General features: G+C 36.2%; 2 protein-coding genes across 2 annotated transcripts in view; one reads left to right on the top strand and one right to left on the bottom strand.

Annotated features, from left to right (window-relative positions):
- The window catches only part of LOC135204229 (uncharacterized), a 43590-nt gene extending 34956 nt beyond the window's left edge, over positions 1-8634 (bottom strand). Inside the window, exon 1 of the mRNA XM_064234335.1 lies at positions 8617-8634. Coding sequence (XP_064090405.1) covers positions 8617-8618 — 2 coding nt within the window. The 5' untranslated portion in view covers positions 8619-8634. The remainder of the gene's footprint in view (positions 1-8616) is intronic.
- LOC135204228 (integrator complex subunit 4-like) lies at positions 468-23820 on the top strand. The gene is made up of 13 exons (XM_064234334.1): positions 468-621; positions 5490-5642; positions 5839-5967; positions 9433-9609; positions 10079-10213; positions 10889-11002; positions 12200-12418; positions 14972-15146; positions 15555-15688; positions 17119-17313; positions 18338-18484; positions 21722-21844; positions 22601-23820. Exons 1-13 carry the CDS (start codon positions 568-570, stop codon positions 23696-23698), a joined length of 2853 nt encoding a protein of 950 aa, XP_064090404.1. The 5' UTR covers positions 468-567; the 3' UTR covers positions 23699-23820.
- Positions 23821-24414: the final 594 nt, after the last annotated feature.

Below are 24414 nucleotides of genomic sequence, written 5' to 3'. Positions count from 1 at the left end.
ACATTACGGCTGTTACTAGTATTCAATCATTTTGTGACCATTTCGAGTCGAAATTTAAACCAGCAGGCTTATTACATAACACTACTCTAATTTAAGACATACTGGGTTTCAACAGTGTCAGATCTAGAAAAAACCTTAGATTTTCTCAAATTTATCCAAATTTGCCTTAAATTGTAAATAAAACAAAGCAACACAAGTTATGAAAGTGATAAATAGTCTCTGCGAGGTGCTGTCTTTTCCCATTAAACATACAGTTTATTAATTATAAACGCGATATTAATCATCTATCTGAATTAAGACTGGAAAATATTTACTGATAGCACATTTTTAACGCAAATATCCACAAACTGCATTCCTGAACACATGATCAAATCTTGGAAAAGTACTATTAATTGGAAAAATTAAGGACTAAAACAAAAGAGAATCGGACTTCGTGTTTATCTTGATCCGATCATCTGCTCCGATCCTACTCGTATATCTCTCTTAATAATGGTATTTCATCTATGAAAAGTATAAAATTTGCCCAAGATTACTCAAATGCGGTGAAAATATTTTATTTGTACAACAATGGCTGCCTTATTAAAGAAGAGAGCGCTAGCTGAGTACTGCCAGACGATTGTGGTGAGATGATACTTCATTTCTATCCGTGATATACGTATATTGTGTCCTTGTAAATAACATTATTTTAAGCTTGAAGTGTTAAACACCTTATGAATTTTGCCCCTCCTACTCTTCTTAGTGCCGAAAGGGATATATGTTTTTTATTGAATTAGAGAAAGTAAATAATGTCATGCATTGGTTTTCTGATAAGATGATTTACAAATATTTATCTCTTATGGCTAAGCAATGGTAATTTGTTGTTGCTTGAATTAAAGCTATGGAAAATTCCAGCTATTGCACAAGATCTTGAACTTTTTCTGGCAAAGCTGTGGTAATCTCATGAAAAAATGGAATCCAAGTGAAAGGATTTTTTCTATTTATGTAAATCTTTACACTGGAATAGCTTCGATTTGTATTCTTGTATTTGTTAAAGCACCTTATAGCAAGCAGACTTGTTTGGCAAGTGGGTCAGGTTGCATGTTAAAGCAGATTTGTATTCGCTTCTGTGCTCCACTTTGAACAAATCTAACTACTAGAATTACTAACGTACCACAGATTTATACCATTTTTATTCTCTTTGGGTTAATTTTACAACCTAGAAGTCTGTGTAGCCTTATGCAGTTCAGTCTCGGCCGCCACTTTACCTAGCCTAGAGCAGCCTGTGAGTTCTCATAACTGCCTTGGTTAGATTAGGCTTAGGGTAAGCCATGTAGAAGTTTTGCTAAAGATAAGGGGTCATACTACAAATAGCCATCTTCTAACCTATATAGCTAGCTATGATCAGTAATGTTATACCTAGGTAGTAGTTATGTAAAATTTGGCTAATGTGAAATGATACCCTTGGCCATGCACACTACCTATCTGGAGAAATCATATTAGGGTAAAAAAACCGCATGGTACAGGGGTGGACCATGTACAATCAATGTGTACAACCCCATAAAAAGTACATTGTAACGCGTCCTGACATCGGAGATGGGCATCAGACGCGACTTCTTGTTGGTGAGAAAAGGAGCTAAAGACCTCTACTCCGGTGTCAGGACGCGTTATAATGTACTTTTCTTGGGGTTGTACACATTGATCGTACATGGTCCACCCCTGTACCATGCGGTTTTTTACCCTAGTGCCTATTTCAGTGGACTGCATAAAACAGGTACTGCTTCCTTGTCTTTTATAATGATCGGATCACCTGAAGATTAGTGACCCCTAATACCTCTCCTGAAGAAAATCGACCCCAATATTTTCCTCCTGAAGAAAAACGACCTCAATATTTTCCACCTGAAGATAAACGACCCAACTACGTTATTAAGCATTTGTTAAAAACTCAAATTTAGACAAACAATCAATAGTTAATTAGAAGCTTATTGTCTTGCAATTTCAGTACAAAAATAATCAAACTTACTGTAACCCCTGTGGCTAGTACACGCAGCACAACATTACCTCTTGCCAGAACATACCGAGCTTGCCAAGATTCTTTAAATATGCGGATAAGGCACGAAGCGCCGTTTCGCCACGGCCTTACTGTAACCCCTGTTAATTCCTCACCTTAAGAAAAGCGACCCCAATATTTTCCGCCTGAAGAAAAGCGACCCCAGTGTGTGTATGGGTTGCTTTTCTTCAGGTGATCCTAATGATCTTGGGATCACAATAAACTGGGAGAAGTCAGATCTCACCTTAGTAGCAGGCAAAGCCCATAGCCAAGCTGATAGAAATGGCAGCAGTTAGAATTTTTAAGTCAGACACTTGCATCAGCAAGTTTGGGAAGGTAGTAGGTAGTGCAGTTCCCGTCACAACAGAAACGACCAGCTTGGCTTTGTCAGGTTGTCTTTGGTCACTTATACTTACTGGACTTCACGTGCTCAGCAACACTTGCTTTAGTGGCAGTGAAGCAGCATTGGTCGACTTTAATTTACTGTCTATCTCACCTCATACTTTGAGCTGAGAAGTGAGAGAGGACCTTACTTGGTGGCCGGACAACAGGAACCTCCTAGTGGGAATTCTTGTGAACTCTTCCTCTCTAGAGATGCTTTTGCTCTGGGGCTCATCAAAGGTTGGGTGGGTCAAACACCTTTGGGATCTCTCCACCTCGGTGTAGACAGAGAATGACTTGTACATCAGCACCTTGGAATTGCATGTATGCTGCATCCCCTGCAAACATTACTGGGTTTTTTATGGGTTTTTGATAATCATTCTGTAATGTTATTGCACAACAACACGACCATAGTGATGTACTTCAACCTATGCTGGGGGTAATGGTCTTCTTCACCTTTACCAGTTTAAAATGCAGATGCACGAATGGGTGTTTTGCTATGTTATTGAACTCACCACCAGGTACATTCCAGAAAAGAGGAATGTATTGAGGGAACAAAGCCAGGTAGTGGGAGCTGATTGGCCATTATACCCTTAGGTGGCAGAAAGGAATTTTCAAGCTTTTGAGAGAACACAGGTACTGCCAGATCTACAGTAGTTTTCTACCATGTAAAGTGGGCCATCTTCTGCGGTTGTCTTTTCAGAGCCACTATTCAGCAGATACAGAGTTCTTAGTTTACTTTGATAGACAAGCTTATCGCTGCTACTACAGTAAAAGGGTACTGTTTAGTCCCTTCCAAGTGTTCTGGACCTCTTTTCTGTATATGCTCTTGAGGAATTTTGAACAGTCAAACCAAGATGCTGTTGTTTCCAGTGCGACATTCATAGTGCTACCTGCACAGGATGTACTTCTAATGCCAGACTGAAGACAACTGTGTATTAGTACCAGCAGGCACAAGAAGGAATTACAAGAACATTGACTGTTTTCTGGCTTCAATCAAGGATCAGTTGTGAATGTGAAAGATCTCTGCTAAAATGCAATTTAAGAAAAAGTAACAGACAAGAGGCCATCTGTCAATGATCCAAACTGCTAATAAGTATACGTATATTATGAAACAGAAACCCACCACCATGAATCACCCTACTATCTAAAAAGAGACTAATTTCTGAGAGAAGCTGATGTCCACACTGAAGAACAGTTATTCTAGCAAAGGAAGGACAAATGACCTAAAGCAGATTGCATTGATTTTATCACTGTTATAAATATATGAGGCCTTGTGAACAGTACCCAACTTTCTGTGGCATTTGCTGAAACTTTCATTAGATGTTTCTGAAGTGTTAGATGTGAGGCAAAAGAATAGTTAAAACTTCATACTCATTCAGTGAAGTCCCATCCACCTGAAGGGAAGGGTGGCTTGGAAAATCTGGACAAGATCTACTGATCAATAGTTTTCATTTCATTAGTGTTCAGCCTCTTACTTTCGTAGTTACAGGGTAATTAGTAAACGTAACTCAATAAGCCAAAAACATTGATCTGTACAAGAAAATTCAATATTTCTCCTGGTATCGTAAATTTTGATAATTATTGTTAAAGAAATATTGAGCAATGGCATCTGTAGAGATTCCATGAGTCACAGAAGGGAAGTCAGTCAGCTATCAAGTTCAACCATGATTCAGTGTGAGCACAACCCTCAAGTAGTCTACATGTTCGAGTTTCACCTCTGACATTCACTTGCTATTACGTATGTTTATCTTTGTTTTGGCAAGAATTTCATCATACCAATAAGGAAAAGACAAGCAAAACATCTCGCTAACATACAGACAAAGAAAATTTGCCCAAATATGATTACACAATATCATAATAGTATACGCGATATTAGTGTAGTTAGTGAAGAGAGAGAGGGAGGGTTGCGTAGTAACTAACGCCCCCGTCTTGCCTGACGCACACGTCACACTGTGCCCCAGGCTACGATCTTTGAGCAAAGGGATCTTCATTTATGATAAATAACATAGTTTTGGTTTATTAATACCCAAAATATGAAATTCATAATAATCATGATTTATGAACATTGTGTTTGTAAAAAGAGAGTACACCTTCGAGTTTCATCTCTGACATTTTCTTGCATTTACGTTTGTTTATCTTTGTTTTGGCAAGAATTTCATCATGCCAAAGAGGAAAATACAAGGAAAACATCTCGCTAACATACTGAAGAAGAAAATTCACTGTAATAAGCCAAGTTATTGAAGGAGAGAGAGAGAGTTACATAGGAAGTAGTGCCCAGTCTTGCCTGACGCAGTGCCCCAGGCTACGATATATGAGCAAAGGGATCATCATTTATGATTAAATTATAATAAATAACACAGTTTTGGTTTATTAATGCACAGTAAAGAAATATACATTCATAATAACCATTATTTATTAACATTGTCTTTATAAAAATGCGAAGGAAAACTTTGAACGGCCGTATCTTAAAACTATAGTTATTGACCTTCAAAATCTATCTTCTCACTTAGTTTTTAAGCTATAACATTGGAATTTGGTATGTAAGTCAGAAAGACATTATAGAACAATCAAATCAAGCCCTTTTTTCAAATTTTTGTTTCATCTTTTTTTTTTATAAACTTTTTTTCCTGATTTATATTGTTTATTTTTTTACCATAATGAAAAATTCATATCTAGCAAAAAAATGACTTTTAGAAAAAAAACTCATTTGATTGGAGGTCTACATCAGGTCTATGTATGGTAGTAATCCCAGGTCCCAGGTCTTAATGTTGAATATCAAGGGAGGAGATAGAATTTGAAAAATGGTTATTTTCGGGATAAATCGCCCTGGCATCACAAAACCGAAGGTCAGAGGCGAAAATCGTATGCGGTTTGGAGATGTCCCAAGTCACCTTATTAAGTGGTAGGAATATCAAAGTCCTGTCCTTAAAAGATGGCATTAGCCAGCCGGCCCCCTTAAAAGTAAAAAAGAAGTTTAATTACAGTAATTTCATGCTGTTCCATACAGGAGTAGACTAACTATTTGTTTTAAAAATTACATACAGATACTATATTTGTTTGCTTCATGATACTTTTTCAGGAGGAAGCTCCGAAGCCTACCAAAAGGCTTCAGTTAGTGCGTCGCACTCGCACTGTAGATCACAGTGATTTTAGCAGTGCTTCTTTAGAATCTACAGATCCTCAGCTGTTGCTTCCAACACTAGTTAATTTACACCACTCTTTGCCCATTTCGGTAAGTTTTTATTCTTTTCTGAGTTGTTCCATAAGCATAAGTTATCACAAAGTGGCCTTGATATTTTTTAAATCACTGATATTCGCTCACCCATTAATTTTTTTGTACATTAAATATGTACCAGTACTGTATGTACCATTAACATTTATAGTTATTAGTACTTAACTGATATATATGTTAAATTTATTATTTCCAGGGAGAGCTGCAGGGAGAAGTGATCCAAGCACTTATCCTGCTTCTTCAAAATGACTCTCTTCCGCCTATTATCACAATCAAAGTTTTGGCTATCCTTGCAGCCATTATCACTACTCACTCCCAAGCTCAGGTATGGTTTTATAGTGTGATTTGTTTATTGCTTTAGCAATGAATTTGATCAAGTAATGTGTTTATGGTTGGTCCATGTAAAGTGACATAGTTGCACAGTATGTATTAACGTTCTGCCTGTGTACCTGCTTAAAGATACGTACGTATGTAGGTGGAATTACAGTTGTAATTTATGAGGGTGATGTTTTACAAAGAATGTCCTTTAAGCTGTAACTGTGCTTTTAAATGATCTGTTGTCATTTATTAAGGAATACTTTTAAAGGTAAAACATAGCAGTTGTCGTTTATCAGAGAAAGTATATAGACCTAGGCTAGAATATGGATCTGCTGAGAATACTTTACAGCCATGTTTGGGGACAAGCTTGACTATGAAATAGTAGTTGAAAAATTAGTAAAAAGACAATAATGGCTGAAGGGATGAACTGGAGAGAAAATGCTAGATTACTATTAGATAAGAATGGCTCATTACAGTATTAGAAAGAGCAGATTTATGGTTACAAAAGACCTGTAATGTACAACTATGAAATTTTGGGAGTCATGGCTGGAATACTGTGGGAAGATACTATTACAAATGAGGATTTGCTAGAGATGTGGCATCCAGAAGCTAGAAAAGAAGACTCTCAAAGACTGAGAAGGCTTTAATATAATGAGGAACAGGTGGTCAGAGAAGCAGTAGATATGGAACACTTGTTGAATACTTCACGGAAGGGTTAGAAAATATTGGGAAAGGGGGTAGATGCAGGTTTAAACCTGATGGGAGGTCTGTCAGAGGAGTGGAGAGAAATCTTTCTATACTTTTAACTTTATTAATTGAAAAGCTGATGTAATAATGTTTGTGATGATATGATGGTGATACGAGCCTTAAAAAGAATGAGGAATGGGAAGGCAACAGGACTTGACTTAATCCCAGTCGAAATTTGGAAAGCCTTAGGAGACAAAGGGGTAGACATCTTGTATGATCTGATGGTAAAAATATTTGAACAGGAAAAGATACCATAAGAATGGCGGGAAAGCATATTGATACCTATATTTAAAGGTAAAGGTGATGTCCAGGAATGCAGTAATTATAGAGGTATCAAACTAATGTCTCACATGTTGAAGATTTTGGAAAGAATAATAGATGGCAGGCTGAGAGAGGAAGTGAGAATAGGGTAGGAATAGTTAGGATTTATGAAGGGAAGCAGCACAACGGATGGACTATTTTGCATAAGGCAGCTGATGGAGAAATTCAGAGAAAAACAACGAGACCTGCATCTGGTATTCATAGACCTTGAAAAGCCCTATGACAGAGTGCCAAGGCAAGAAATACGGAGATGTTTGAGGGAGAAGATGGTGCTGGAAAAGTATGTAGAATTATTCAGGAGATGTACAGGAATGTGTATACTAGAGTGAGAAGCAGTGTTGGAGAGACGGATGGATTTGAGATAGGAGTTGGATTACACCAGGGGTCAGCACTTAGCCCATTCATCTTCAACATCGTGATGGATGTAATGACCAGGGATGTTAGAGAAGCAGTGCCATGGTGCATATTATATGCGGATGACATTGTGTTGTGTTCAGATGGGAGGGAGGAGATGGAGGGGAGGTTGGAGAGGTGGAGAGTAGTACTTGAGGAGAGAGGAATGAGAATAAGCAGATCAAAAACCAAATACTATATGTGTTCCAGTATTACTGAGGACGGTGGAAGTAGCACAAGATTGGGTGGGGAAGAAATAAAGAAAGTAAAGAAGTTCAAGTACTTAGGGTCCGTATTAGAGGAGAGTGGAAGCATGGACCAAGAGGTGAGACATCGAATTCAGGCAGGATGAAATAACTGGAGGTCTGCATCAGGGGTCCTCTGTGACAAGAAGGTCCCTCTGAAATTGAAGGGAAAGTTTCATAGGACGGTGGTCAGACCAGCAATGTTACATGGAACAGAAACATCAAGTATGAGAAAAACAGAGGAGAAGAAGATGGATGTAGCAGAAATGAGAAGGTTGAGATGGATGTCGGGAGTAACAAGGGAAGATAGGATTAGAAATGAGTATGTAAGAGGATCGACAAAGGTAGTTGAAATATCGAAGAAAATAAAGGAGGGAAGGCTTCGATGGTATGGACACCTGTTACGAAGGGAGGAACGTCATATTGGAAGGCATTCGATGGAAATGGTATTGCGGGGTAGAAGGAAGAAGGGAAGACCAAGAAAGAGATGGCGTTATTGTGTAGGGGAAGATATGGTATTTAAAGGTATAAATGAGAACGAGGCCCAGTACAGAAATCGATGGAGATGACTCATTCACAACGGTGACCCCATATAAAAATGGGGATAAGCTAGGAAGAAGAAGAAGATGTGATGATGGTAACAAAGGTGATTCATACTTTTCAGTTATAGAAAAGTCATTTAGTAACATCAGTAATTTTTTGTGTGTAGTGCTTAAGTTGATTTGCACAAGAACTTTCCATATATGTACCATAATTCCATAATTGATGAAAAAACAGGGATATTCTCATTTATTATATTTTTATAAACATTTTGCCCTGCAGTCTTCTAAAGCTTTTATAATTTACACAGTTAAAGGAATCACTCACTTTTTATAATCAGAGAAATATTGCTAAAAAGATCTTAATTTTTTTACTCTCAACAGTGGTTGAAGGCACAATGTGGTACTTACATTATGATTAAACTTGGTTATAGTACACAGTAGTAGGTGTAAAAGATGTAGTGTTGAGAAGACTAAATGTGTTATCAGATTGATAAAGATTATGATAAGAACTACTCATGAATGAAAGATATGTGAAGATTACATGGTAAATGGTCATGTAAATAGGATAAATGAGGACTTTTTACCCTAATAAAAAATTACTTTTAAGATAGTTTGGTGTTATGAAAGGTGTTCATGAAAGTGCACAAATAAAATGAAGACTGGTGTTATATTTCTGAAGCAAGTGTTTCTTCATTAAAAATGTTATGGTTTGAAAGATAACTGTCTATTTAATGTATATATACACGCACACACACAGTAATCTCCCTTGTATCTGCAGTAATAGAGCCAAGGTCCTTGCATATGATAAAAAAAAAAACACTATAAATGTAAAACAGTAATTTTGTACCCATTCTCCCCCTGCCTTGTCAATACTGCATAACCATAACACTAAATATGCTAATAAATTACAGTAATCAAACTTAAAGGTATTTGTGAAAAAGAAATTACTATACATACACTTTAAAGAGATAAAAAAAATTTCTCTCTCCTTGTACACATCACACAGTATGGTAGATCTACTGTACGTACAGTATGCTACCAGAAAACATGATTGTCACTTTGTTTTTTGTTTTCCTTTAACACTTGTTATGAATGGTTGAATGGTTGCACTGTTGGCATGATAATGCTAGTTGAGTGCACCAGTATTATAACTACCTGCATTGTTTATGTTTGTAAGGGAACACCAGCATTGAGGAGAAGACAATGATATATTTTTATTTTCAGCTTGTGTTTGAAGAAGTTCTGAGTGTGTCAAGGAGATCTAAGTCGAATAAAGTCATTGCTCAGGTGGTGCATACTGTTTGTGCTTTATCTCAGTGTCCTCCTGTTGATGCCAAATATCAGGATCAGGTTATCCAGTTGGCCTTATCTCAGTGCAACACTACTAATTATATTATAAAGGTGAGGAGATAACAGCTTTTTAGGTTACTGTCAATACTTTTGTAGCATTATTAATGTCACTAGATTATCTTCTAATCTGCGTATCATGCTGTTTATAATTGGTTCTCATGAAAATCTGATTTATTCATGTCAGGATCTTTCATACCCGTAGTTCAGAAACAAAAGTTTGTGGCAAAGTAGGTTCATGTGTATGCGAACTTTATACCTTATACTAGCTGCATTGCTTGGCAAAATAGTGTGCAGATAATACCCTGTGATGCAACAAAAAAGCCTTGAAGTACTATATTGTGTGAAGGCCTAGTGCCTATTTCTGAAATTACCAGTGCAGCATTTTGAAGATCAGTTTATTGAGATTTAATTTTTTATACAAAATATCTTCTTACAAATAAAAAAAATAGAATAATTTTTAGAATGTATAGGTTATAATGGTAGCTATTCTCACATATGCTACACCTTATCACTGTTTCAGGTGAGATCATTAGAAGCTATTGGTAGCTTGTGTCCAATTGAAGTTGGCCGAGTGCAGACTTCTATAATGAAAACCCTAATTGACCATACAACTCACCAAGATAACCGTGTGAGAACAGCCGCTTTCAATGCTCTTGTAAGTATCACATAATTATTTTCTATAAACTTTTTGCATATATATTTGAATTTCCTTTTCGTAGCTGAAACATGTCACAGTTTAATTGTCACGTTTCTTTGGTGCCAGTATATATATTTACATTTAATTCAAACTGTATTCCATTGACTTTTACACCTCTCCCAAAGCACCCATATGGCCACTTTTCTTGTGGATAATTTCTGTTCCCTTTTTGTGTAACCCTTTCTGCATTTCATAGTAGTTTCCTCAATTACAGTGATAAACAGTAAATGGATTCAATGCTGAATCTTATTGGACACCAGCATTTATCCTAGGTCCTTCGATAAACCTTCCATAGTCTTTGTTTTATATCTTGTTGACTGAGCCCTTTTGTTATATTCCACATTCATAATCAAGATCCACACATATATAAAACCCACACAGTTAAGGTACTGTGATGTTGTAGAAGGTTATACACTCATTACTCATACCCTTTGCATAATAGAGATCCATAAAAATAATTTTGCTCTTTAATAATAACAAATTGTTTTTTTTCTAGGTAAAATAGTGACGCATGTTATGCAGACGTACTTTTTTATATTTTGTGACTTTCTATTTAGTGTTAAGCATATATTTAGAATTTTTAAAGCATAGGTATTCCCCAGAATTCCAATTAATTTATGTTACTCTTGTCAGCTGCTTGTACAAGAGAAAGGAGTGAAACTATCTGAGGAAGTTTATGAGAAACTGTGCAGTGCTCTCACAGATGATTACCAGTGTGTTCGAGAGGCAGCTCTCACGCTAATAAAGGTTAGTCTTGTATTCGGTAATGTATGATTAATATTAGAATGTGAAAGTATATTTGTTTGAGAGAGAATTCTTATGTATAGTTGTTATTACTGTGAATCTTTTGAAAGTATTTTTGGAGATAGAAATTTGAATGTTCTGAATTGCTTGTATGTTTATCCAAACTCAGGCAGTTTACATGAAACTAACTTTCCCTCATTTTCAAAAAGTTTTAATGTTGCATACTCATGTTTTCATATTTTTGGGTTCATCCATTTGTCTATAAGGATTTCAAAATTGATCATATTAGTTTGTGCATATTTATCCCAAATTATTTTATTATTGTGTAAATTCTTCCTTTTTTAAGTGCATCATACTGGTAACTGCTCATAGATGGTCTTTTGTTTGTCAATTTTCCATAAATTGTGTTTTAACAGAGAACTTTTTCTATGATAATTTATCCCTGATCCATTTTTCCTGCTTTGCGTGACCAGATTTGCTGAACAGTAAAAGTGTATCAGGATCACATTGGAAACCCAATGTGATCCTGATAAACTACATAAAACTTATACATCTTTAAATTCTGATCTTTTAATCTATCAATTCTGACCTTTGGAGACCATCAAAATAAGAATTGCTCAACAAATTCAGTCCATATATAATGAGTTTCTAATTCCTCTCGGTTCTTTAATTTCTGTATGGAAACAGTAAAGTTCTCAAGTTTATCAACAGTTTGGTTATTCGGATTACCTGCATTGGCAAACTTTTCTGGGATATATCACAATATTTCAATTTTCCCCACCACCTACAATTTGCACTTATAACAGTAGCATCAATAGCAGCACTCTTGCATGGGAAGCCCTCTACGATGATGACCTCATATAGCATGCATAGAGGTATTGGGCTACAAATATTCCGATGGTTCTAGTAAATGGCTATGGGAATACCATGACACCTGTAAGACCAATTTGCACATGTAGTGTGATTCACATGGCTGTGAGACAGAATTTATGGAGCAAGTTTTTTCCCAACTTATATTTTATAACTTGGTAGCCATGGTTGTGACTTTTCACAACTTTGGATATTCAGGAATACTGTAGATGCTCTAGAAATATCAGTTTATTACTTGCAGTCCATGCTGTTCACATTACGTACTTCAGTTGTATATTTGAGCATAACTTCCAGTGCTTTGTAAATTCAATTTACTGTATCCTTTTGCAGGTTGTAGCTGAGAGTGATTCAGAACGTTTAGTTCCTATCCCGGACAGTGATCACCACGTACGTTTAGTTGATCATGCATTCTCACAGATATGTAATGTTGTCAATGATATAAGTGTCCGTGTAAGAACACAGGCAGCTTCGCTGTTGGGCAGCATGACCAATGTATCTGAGTATTTCCTGCAGCAGACCCTTGACAAGAAACTTATATCTAACTTAAGGGTGAGTTGAATTTTTTTTTTTGTGAATAGTTCCAAGTAAATTGGGAGCAAATGTTTTATATATGTTGATTTACATATACTAATACAATGTAAAGTAAGCCCATTACTGAAATACAGGTGCAATTTCAATATTTTCACAAGCAACTACTAGTGGCTGTTCCAGGGAGAAGATCAGGTGATAAATCTAGTGCAGTTGAGACGAGACATGCACACAAGTTTAGTTCTAAGATCACTTACTCCACGTTTTCCTTAAGTTTTGATAAGGTTTATCTGACTCTCGAGCCCCTATAAGATGTTGCAGAACCGCAAAGCAGCCACCTTAACACCCAAAACAGAGTCCAACCTCTAAGCACTGCCTGGCATATAACCTCAGACTGATCTGCAAGAGAAGGCTCCAATGACATGGAAGGGAGAAGTAGTGAACTGGGCGGTAGAGATGACGTCACGACTGAGAGAGGCAGTGCTCAGATGATGACTGGGAGTGACGTCACGGCCTCCCCTCATTGAGAAGAGGAATAAGTTGCCACTGGCAGAGGAATACACAGCAACGGATCCCGTGACGTCATCAATGGGCTGACTCCACAGCTTCCCTCCGACTTGAAGAAGTGGCAACAGTCACTGGCGGAGCAATACAAGATGGTTGACCTCGACTACCCACGAAGACGAGGAGGGGGGATGGCCTGGCCGGCCTGAGGAGGAGCGGGGCTAGCGAGCCTCCAAAAAGTGCGCAAGCAACCCCTCCAGGACAGGGTACCCCCTAGTCCGAACGTCTTCCAATTGCCGCCATATTGGACGCCTCCGACTCTGAAACAAATGAGAATGATGAAAAAAGCCTCCCCCTTCCCGGGAGTCAAATTAATTTCTGAAGAAGAAGGGGCGACATTATAAACATCAGCCTGGTGGCCTCCCGATACTTCCAGCGACGAATCAGTGGAAGAAAAGGAAGGAGACACAGGAACAACTCTACTATGGGGGTGTGGCGGGATGACAAGCTCAAAAACAAGCTGCAGAATCTCCCCCACATATACCTAATCAGTCCAGCTGCCAAAATCCACCCTCAATCACACTTTCTTCATTACACAACAAATACAGCAGGACAATTGACCTACACCTATACAAAACAAAACAAAACACATGTACCTACCAACCTATACAAAACAAAATAAAAAACAAAACACATGTACCTACCAACACTATACAAAAACAAATGAAAAAACAAAACACATGTACCTACTTACCAATCAAACCAGTTACTCAGGGCTATCCTGTGCTGTCCGCTGTCGAGGTCACAGAGATATAAACAACAACAACACAAACAACAACAACCAAGAACCACAACCCAACACAACAACACCCAAGGACTACAACCCAACAACAACCAATGACAACAACAACCACCAAAGAACAACCACAACTCAACAACAACAACCAAGGAACACAACCATAAAACAACACAGCAAACAACCAAGAAACACAACCACGACCTCACACCTAACAAAAACTCAACAAAAGACCACTGCACAAACAACACAAAAAAAGCAACATACACCCCCAGTAACAACACCACTTAACAATAACTAACAACAAATCACAACTCAAACGAATTTCAATGCTTAACTAAATGCTGCCAACACTACTGTCTCTCACAGCTTCTGACTAAAGACTGACTCAAAAACACTCAAAACACAGAACTAACAATCAGCAGGACCAGCAGACAGCCCAGAACCTACCAACAACCAATTAAGCCATTAACAATCCATACAGCAATTACACTCCTCTCTTCTCTCTCTCTCTCTCCTCTCTCTCTGTCCTCTCTTCTCCTCTCCTCTCTCCTCTCTCTCTCTCTCTCGTCTCTCTCTCTCTCTCTCTCTCTCTCTCTCTCTCTCTCTCTCTCACAGACGTTGTCAAATGGCACTTCATAACTCCTCCATAGGGGTTGAATACTGCAGGAGATAAAGCATCGGGAAGGGACGAAAAACCTTCCCATGAAGGAAAAGTCGATACCCTCTGATGTTCTCTCTTGCTATAAAACGACTTCCACTGCTCTTAAGGCCATGCCGGGCATTCCATGCAAGGATTCGTTAGTACAAAAATTAGAACAGCATCTACTGCACGATGTGAGGGGTCAGCCGCTGCCGAAGCCAAAAACGAGAACACGGAAAACCTGGAATTCCGGGGCACACACGTTGACGAGGCCGAGAAGGAGCAGAAGAAGCCATAATATCTGCCAAACACACACACACACTAAACACAAGCGAAAGGGGTAATGAACCGGGTAAAGGCCAAGAGAGGTAAACACGACTCACCCAGGCGGTCAAAGATAGACTGATGCATGATCGTAGGTGAATGGTCTTCGATCATTCTTCACCCGATCTACACATGCGTTGCCAGATATCACAAGATTCCTTGCTTTCATCTGTTTTTTAACCGGATCCAGCTAGGCGCTAGAAATTATCCTATTGTTAAGACCTCAGGTTTGTAGCTATGAAAAATACAAATTGTCTTAGAAAATTTGTCATTTTATGACAACAGTTAATTTGACATTCCATTGCAGAGGAAACGCTCTGCCCATGAACGTGCCCGGGCAATGGTAGCCTCAGGGGAGTGGTCATCAGGCAAACGTTGGGCAGATGATGCACCAAAGGAGGAAGTAGAGGCAGATTCAGTATCAGTCATTAACACGGGCGCTTGTGGTGCTTTTGTTCATGGGTTAGAAGATGAGTTCCTTGGTGAGTAAATTTTTACAAAATTCAGTTGGTGGTACCTGTATTTATGTGTATTAACGATGGGAATTCACATTATATGGAGATTCATCCATTCCACCTGGTTTTTTTAACAAGGATGTTTCATACAAAAAAGATGTCCCTATGACAATAAAAACTGTTGTCCCATAAGATTCTTAGAATATTACATCTATTCATATAGGTCCTAATTACTAATTTTTATACCGAAAAAGTTATTCAGTACTAAAAGTTTTGGTTTTGTTCTGATGGGGCTTGTGCAGTTCTTGTAACGTTTCCTAGATTACCTTAATGATGATTGCAGTTTTATTTATTTTATTTTTTATTGATTTCAGTGTCTTTTGTATGTAAGGAAGGATATTTTAAAATGTTCTTGTAAATTTCTCTCTCAAACAGAGGTTCGGAATGCAACGTTGGATTCTATTTGTGCTCTGGCTCTTAATAATGCTCAGTTTGCCAACCAGTCACTGGATTTCTTGGTTGACATGTTCAATGATGAAATTGAAGAAGTTCGCCTGAAAGCAATACAGGTAAGGTTTAATTTTACTTTTAAAAAGTAATTTCTGATGGCAGTAACTCATATTAGGTATGTTTAGACCCATGTGTCTCCCTATTCTGCAGAAGTATATAAATATTTTTCCTTATTTTGGTTATTTTGCAATAAAAAAATTTTCTTTTTTAGAAATGAAGTATTCTAATTTTTCATGTTATTTTATTTCATATGTATTAATTTTAATTAATTAAAACAATAAAGCAGGGTAGAAAAATGAGTGTTTTATTAGATTCATAATTCTTATAGACAACTTTGAAGACCTTCATTTTTGCAATGACGGTTCATTTGTATGTTTATGCTACTGAAACGATTCATTGTGCTTGTGATGTTAGTGTTTTACATATCACAAGATCTTAGGGTTTAGATAGAAGCAGATGTATCAGAAGGATTTGAGTTCATCAGAAATCAACCTTGATTTTTTTGTTGTCTATCATGTTAGTAGATGAAGCTACAAAAAAGTTCTGGTTGGGAGGCCATTGGTGCTTTGCTAAATGCCAGTGACCTAATGTTAACAGCAAAATCAGGGGGATGCATTGTCAACAATAGCAAAATCAGGGGGATGCATTGTCAACAATAGCAAAACTTAGATGATGGAAACAATAAGCAGAAGACGAAGTAAAATAAGGAAAGTGGCCATAGGAATGCTTTAGAAATGGTACAGGGTGACTTCAGGTCTATGTATATATCAAATGTAACAGTGACACCAGCATGCATAGAGTAAGAGTTTTTTTTATACCTGAAATAGAGAGAGAGAGAGAAGGAGGACCATTATGCTGGGATGGAAGGTCAATTCTAGTGAGGGGTAGAACATTTCTGTAACCTTCAGGACATGGAATGTGACGCAGGTATTGAGAAGGCAGTAAGAAAGTAGGAACATTGCAGAGATTGATAGACCACTGGTAAGTGGAATTATTTCAATAGTAGATAGAGTGACTGGAAAATGGGTAGAGATCTCAAGTGAGATGATTTCAACAGAGATAAGGGATGAATAGTCAGAAAAGTAGTGGATATGGAAGTGAAAGTATGAAGACCATTAATAAGGCCCAGGAAACAACTGACAATTAGCATGAATAAAGACCTAGACTAGACAGGAATTCAGACAATAATTAGAAATTAGATACTAGAGCAAATTTATTGCATATTAAACCCTCTTAACTTACAAATGTAAATAATGTTTAAGTTAAAAGAAAAGTGAAAGCTTTTTTCAGTTATCTTGTGTTTTAATGCATTTGGAAATCATACTGGCTTTTACTAATAGTCTCTAGTAAGTTGGTAAAGGATTTAAACTTTTATATTCTATACAATAGCTACAGGGAAGGAAAAAACACACATAAAGCATTGCTACTGTAGAATCTTTATTGTATTGTTCAGAGTATGTTTTATCTGATAGTCATAATCATTTTGCAGGTTCTTCAACAAGTTGCACCACATATAACTTTGAGAGCAGACCAGTTGGGTGAAATTCTCCATGCTTTAAAAGATGCTTCACTAGACATTCGAGAATCCTTGCACACTTTTCTTGCAACCACATTGCTCTCCACAATGGATTGTGTAAAGCTTTGTGTAACTGGCCTATTGGAAAATTTAAGAAGATATCCTCAGGTCAGTTGGAGCTTTTGATATTTATTTATTTTAAATATTCATTCCCAAAGTGTAATTTAACAGGGTCTTTGCCATTTTGTAATTTATGTTACTAAAAGGTCTTACCATACTATGTGGGCAAAATGTGTGTTCTGAAAGGTGTAACTGTTGCAGTGTAACTGTTTCAGGAAGACAATGGAGATTCCTGTAATTGTTTTCTAGATAGAAAAGTTCAGGTTTACAGTATCATTCAAAATTCTTCGCCTCACTGAGTGTATGAGTAATTGGGAAAATGCTCACCGAGTATAATAATCTCTCTTTTAACTCCACAAAGAGCCTCAAACAGGAGTATAAAATACAAAATGAAACTTAGGAAATAATCCTATTGTTAGTATATGCTAGGTTACCCAAAACCTTTAATTAACCTTGCAATTTACATAATATACTTATGCATGCCTATGTGTGCCTGTATATGTAAAGAAGTGGAAAACAGTTTGGTATATTTCATTTATTACTATAAATTATTATGATTAGGCTTAGATAAGAGGCTTTATAACCCAGTCTTTCCTTGCTAACTCAGTCCAGATTATTGGTGTAAAAAAGTGAAACTTATTTATTTCTCATATTTTTCAGAAGATTTTTCATTGTAAATTTGCTTTCAAATGCATCATTCAAGAGCTTTGTCACTGTAGCTTAACATACTGAAACTATATATTCATGATGAAGTACTATAATCAAATACAATCATGCAAGGACAGTTACTCAAAGCCCTCCTACATTTGTCAAATGTGCTGAATTATTTTTTATTTATTGTTTTATACATGATGATAACCAAATACCATAGTTAAATGTTTTATCTTTAATAAAGAATAAGGTTTGTTCCTCAGTTTAGACTGGTTTCAGCTCTCTATGTATTTTCATTTCATTCATTTCCTTTAGTCGAGATTTAGAGAAGTATTAAAGCACTGTAGCATGGAATAAGCAACAATTTTTCATCAAACAAAATTAATGCATGCTCACTTAACTATTTTTTGTTTTATTGCAGGATAAACGCAGTATTCACAAATGCCTGCGTCTTATGGGTTCAAATCACCCAATCCTTGTTCAAAGTTTGGTGCCTCAGCTTCTTGCAATACATCCATACTTTGATGGTGTGGAGCCCAGTGTACAAGATAGTGAATATATATGTAAGGTAAGTAAATACAGCTGAGTTCCATCAGCAAAGGCCAGTCATAGGCTTTGCTCAAGAAGTTTAAAAGTAGCTGCATCAAACTAACATAAGCAAATATCTCATGCTAGTTTGGTGCTATTTTATGTGAATCAGTAATGGCATGAGATATATGACAGGAAACTTGAATGCCAGACAGAAATTGGCAAACAAAGAGGCCAAGATAAGCACAAAATTACAGCTGGAAGCTGGTATAGGCTCTGATAGTTGGTTGACAAGTATGCATATACAGTAAAATGGTATCATTAATAAATTGATTAACCCTCTTACGCCGATTGGACGTATTAAACGTCGAGTCAAAATGTCTCCCGTATGCCGATTGGACGTATCATACGTCGGCTCAAAAAAGTTTTTTTAAAAATTCGCGGAAAAATACTTATAGGCCTACCAGCCGAAAACTTTTGTATCACGCGCCTTGGGGGATGCTGGGAGTTCACGGATCAAGGCGTTGTTTTGTTTACAATCGCTACGCAGGCGCGCAAGCGCAAATTTCTTTCTTATCGCACTAAAAAGTATCAGTGACACATCTCGGAAATTATTTCGTCACTTTGACATAATTTTTGCACCATTTTAAATTATCCTTTACATGAAGTATTATATATGAAAATGTGCGCAATTTCATGGAAAATACAACAAAAAAATACTCATGATTGTAGCTTTTATCAATTTTGAAATATTTTCATATAAATAACAATAAGTGCAAAAATTTCAACCTTCGGTCAACTTTGACTCTACAGAAATGGTCGAGAAATGCAATTGTAAGCTAAAATTCTTATATTTTAGTAATATTCAATCATTTGCCTTCATTTTGCAACAAATTGGACGTCTCTAGCACAATATTTCGATTTATGGTGAATTTATGAAAAAACTTTTTCCTTACGTTCGTGCGATAACTCTTCCGATAAATTTTTTCGTGCGATTGTCCTCATGTTTGCACCCTTTTAAATTTGCCGTTACATAAAGTTTTATATATGGAAATGTGCGCAATTTCATGCATAATACAACAAAAAACAACCCATGGTTGTAGCTTTTATCAGTTTTGAAATATTTTCATATAAATAACGTTAAGTGCAAAAATTTCAACTTTCGGTCAACTTTGACTCTACCGAAATGGTCGAAAAACGCAATTGTAAGCTAAAAATCTTATATTCTAGTAATATTCAATCATTTACCTTCATTTTGCAACGACTTGGAAGTCTCTAGCACAATATTTCGATTTATGGTGAATTTATGAAAAAAAAACATTACGTTCGTGCGGTAACTCTTCCGAAAAAATCAGAATTTTTTTGTGCGATTGTCGAAATGTTTGCACCATTTAAAATTAGCTGTTACATAAAGTTTTATATATGAAAATGTGCGCAATTTCATGTAGAATACAACTGAAAATGATTGAAGGTTGTAGCTTTTCTCTTTTTTCGAAATATTTGCATATAAATCACGATAAACAGAAAAAAAACCACGTTCGGTCAAATTTGACTCTACCGAAATAGTTGAAAAACGCAATTGTAAGCTAAAACTCTTACGGCCTAGTAATATTCCGTCATTTTTCTTCATTTTGAAACAAATTTGAAGTCCCTAAAACAATATTGTGATTTATGGTGAATTTTTGAAAAATATATTTACCTTCACTCCGCGCGCCGATTCGCGGCCGCAAGTCTCCGAAATACGTACATCGCATTATCCTAATATTTGCTCCTTTTCATATTAGCCTTTTTATAGAGTTTCATATATCAAAATGTGCGCAATTTTATGAAGAATACAATAAAAAATAATTGAAGGTTGTAGCTTTTTCCATCTTCGAAATATGTGCATATAAAAAAATATATATATTAAAATTTCGACATTCGGTCAAATTTAACTCGTCCGAAATGGTTGAAATCTGCAATTCTAATCTAAAACTCTTACAGTATCGTAATATTCAATCATTTGTCTTAATTTTGAAACAAATTGGAAGTCTCTAGAACATTATTTAGAATTACAGTGAATTTTTGAAAATAAAATTTTTTTACGTCCGTGCGTTACGAATTCGTACATCATTTTGTGATAATATTTTTCCGGTGTTGCTTTTATTGTTTTACTATGTATTATATATCAAAAGGATTGCAATTTAGTGTACAATACAACGAAAAAAAAAGTAACTCGTTAGCTTTGACCGTTTTTTGCACAGCGTGATTTGAATACAATTATCTATGATTTTTTTTTTTTTTTTGTTACCATATATCGCATTATTTACATATGATAATGATATTATTTTTCATTTCTGATGATTGCATACTAAACTTCAGGCAATGAAAAAAAATGAGCCAAAAATGAACTCTTAATCTTCAAAACTAAGCGCGCTGTGATTTTTTGAAAAAATTATTTTTTCCGGTTCCGCGCTCACTCCAAACCGGCGCCGGCATACAGGAGAGGTTTTGATTTTTAGGGCTTCGGCGTAAGAGGGTTAATGAGTTGCAGTTAACTATGTACAGAATTTAGTTTTCTTGCATCCTTTCAAGTCTTAGGGTGGATTGCCTTGTTTTTAGAATTGCTCTGTGCATTAAATGACCTTGTTGACTCCAGTGTTTGGTCCTTGATACCATATCTCCATCCATCCTTATTTACCTACATTGCTATACTGTAATATGCTACCTTATACATACCTCCATAGCTTTAGTGTAGAAATAAATGTATTTACGTAATTCTGAAATCTTGTAATGCCTAGTTAAATACCTTTCTAATAAGACCTAAGTAATAGAAGCACTGGAATCATAGTCGCCTTCTTGAATATTTATAAAACATAGTCACTAGTAAATAAGAATCACACCACCCATCAGCCAGTAACAAATGTGTTTAAAGACCTCAGTGATTTGTTATGCATTTCCAAAGGAATGCTCTTGCTTCCTTAGACTCATTTCTTGCTTAAATCTGGTTTTTAATGAAAGTATAATACATATAATTCAAAGTTTAAATTGATGTTATTAATGCCTGTAACTTGAATTACAAAAATTTATCTGCACTTTAATTGCATTGTCTTTTCGTATTTTTCACTTAATTTTCCTCTAATCTTATATTTGGCGGTGGGAAGAAGAGTGTTATATGAGAATAGTGTTTTACAACACATTATTATGCTTTTGATTCATTAAATAGTTTGCTTACATACACATGCAAAATTGAATTTGTACACTAGATTATAATTTACATTTATGATTTCTGTTCTAGCTGATACTGGTGTTGAATGCAGCTAAACACTGCCCAACCATTCTGCCTCTTCTCGAACAGCACACGCTTCGGCACTATGCATATCTTCGTGATACGATGCCCCAGCTTGTTCCAGTTTTAAAGGTAAAGGATAGTGTAAAGAAATGTTATTTATTTCAGTATTTTGAGGAAGAGAACATTACTTTTTTAACTGTGGAAATACTCAATGTTCATACTGAATAATATCAATTATGTAACTGTTGATTGAAGCTCTTGTTTCATATATTTTGATCAACTCATGCATGAGTACAGTTTAATTATAAGGTTATGAAGTAAATGATACAAGATACAGGAAGGCGGAGGAAAATTTACAACAGAATTAGTATAAGGACACAAGATCAGCAGAGCAGAGCAGTAACTCAGCTGTAGACTATTTTTTTTTTTTAAGATAGACCAAATAATATAGCCTGCTCTTGAATATTTTCTAGTCCTTAACATAAACTAACTTTACTTTACACTTACCTCATTGTCATTGTAAGAGTTATATCTAAAATTATATCACATCTAAAATGATAACATGCAACAAAATTATAGTATGGTAGCTATTTGGCACTTGAGTTAAGGTGTAACTTCAAGAAGTTGGAAACCCTGACAACCAGTAGGTTTCCAGATTTGGTTGTGGGTCTAACCTCACTCGCTGTAATGTATCATTTGTGAAGAACTCCAGGCCTGCTTGTTCCTTGTAATTCTTTTTTTAACTTAAACATGATACAGCATATTCATAAGTACACTGGAAATTTTCTTTTACATTTTTAGTTCAAAATGCAATACAATGTTTAGGGTAAAATATATTGTTTTTACACGAATACTTTATGATTTTGATATAATTTTTATTTACAGCTTGACGAAGAATGGCAGCCAACCGTTGAAACTGTTACTACCAACACCTCACGGTTTTTAAAGGAATCATTGGAGAAGGTATCCTGCTTAGATGGTGCCTCAACCCAGATGAGGCTGTCGGTTTACCAGACAGTGTATTCAGATTTGATCAAACTGGCAGATATTGATCCAGCTTTGTCCCCTGCAGCTCATTTTGCTGCATTGTACACTCAGTGTATGTTATTATTTAACAAAATAATGTCTACCAGGAATTGGTTGACACCATCATCACTTTCTTTGCAACAAAGTGGAGCTCTTAAAAGTAATGTGGATCAGTTGCTGCGAAACACATTTCGGCTACGTCATGCTTTTACTAACTTGAGTCCCACCGAAGAAGCAAGCATACGAAACCTTCGTGTCAGGACCTTAGCCTTACAGTTGGTGTATGTTGTTCATGGATCTACAGGGTCTGCTTTAGGCTTGTGTGATAACTTTTTAGAACACACTGAAGCTTTACACAGATTCCTCACAGATGAAAAATTGAAAGCAGATTCCTTTTTAGAAGCAGTGTTTGAAGAACTGAGTCAGCTAGAAGAGCCTCGACCTGGAGCCGTGGCACGTATTTTACAGCCACTGCTACTATCCAATCCTGTCCCTGCATTGGCTCCAATCTCTAATCCAGCTCAGGTACGCATGTGTTCTGCAGAGATTTCAGAACCTCAGGGAGATAGTGAATCAATCCATAAATTGAGTGCTGGGTTAGTTGTTGGTGTACCTTTAGATGCGGAAGTGTCTCACATTCCAGATCCTTCTACATTACGCATACGGGTAGCATATCCAGACCATTCCACTCATTTAATTGTACCTCCTAAAAGTCACTTAAGGCCGGTTGGTCCTGGAACCTTCCGCCTGCTTACTACTGTCTTAGTTTCAGCTCAGATGTCATGGTCAGAGGCCTGTCAGGTTGGAATATCACTAGTATTGGATCTTAGTGACCAAGAAGTCTTGGCAGCAAGGAGGCATTCTGTAGTAAAATCAGATGATTCAGCTACTACTATACAATTAGTTAAACCTGTTAAAGTGTTTGTATGGCCTAAGTCTATTAGAAAAGGAATATAGATTTAATTTTACTGTAAATGTCTCATGTTTATTTTTTTGAATAATGGAGTATGTGTTGTTGTACAGTATAGCTGCTAGTCATAATGTTAAAGTATTTTTAATAAATTTATATTTGAGTAAAATCTAGTTTTTTTATCTATTACAAGACTTTCTGCCTTCTAAGAATAAATGCCTTGAACCGATATTAGTTGAATATCAAGGCTTTCTGAAATTTTCATGCAAAAATAATTTAGTTTTTACCAAATATAAGTTCTACCTTCATGAAAGAGTGTATTCAACATTAATTAGCATTCATTAAAATCTAAAATTCTATTGGTTTCATGGCAGTTGTCTTCATATTCATTCTTGTGATTTCAGAATTAAAGAAAATTCTGAATAAAAAATCTTTGCACAAAAGTGAAAAATAATTTTATTTTCATGTGTACCAAAACTATGATTGCTAAGAATATGATTTCAGAGTAGGAGGTCAAGGTCAATTTGGAAAATTCCAAAGAAATCAATTAAAAGGAAGTGCTTATGCTTATTCTTATTGATTTTCAACACTTGGACAACACCTCCCACGTAAAGAGTAAGTCTCCATACTTAACATTAAAAAGTTTGTATTCTCATAAGAACACATTTTTTAAAAAGTAAATTGCACTAGATATGGACTAGGCTAAATCCCACCCTTATCTGTCCCTGTTGCTAAAAGGAAAAAAAAAACTTTAGTGCTTGAA

This window comes from Macrobrachium nipponense, chromosome 44 (genome assembly GCF_015104395.2).
Source record: "Macrobrachium nipponense isolate FS-2020 chromosome 44, ASM1510439v2, whole genome shotgun sequence".
Classification (NCBI taxonomy): Eukaryota; Metazoa; Arthropoda; class Malacostraca; order Decapoda; family Palaemonidae; genus Macrobrachium; species Macrobrachium nipponense.
The sequence above is the reverse complement of the archived record's forward strand: the minus strand, read 5'-3'. Positions and strand labels throughout refer to the sequence as shown.

Bases quoted from the DNA above. Each gene is read 5' to 3' on its own strand.
- LOC135204228 (XM_064234334.1), top strand. From the start codon at position 568: ATGGCTGCCTTATTAAAGAAGAGAGCGCTAGCTGAGTACTGCCAGACG. The intron at 5,643-5,838 runs GTAAGTTTTTAT...TATTATTTCCAG, and splicing joins ACCACTCTTTGCCCATTTCG to GGAGAGCTGCAGGGAGAAGT. The intron at 15,689-17,118 runs GTAAGGTTTAAT...ATCATTTTGCAG, and splicing joins TTCGCCTGAAAGCAATACAG to GTTCTTCAACAAGTTGCACC.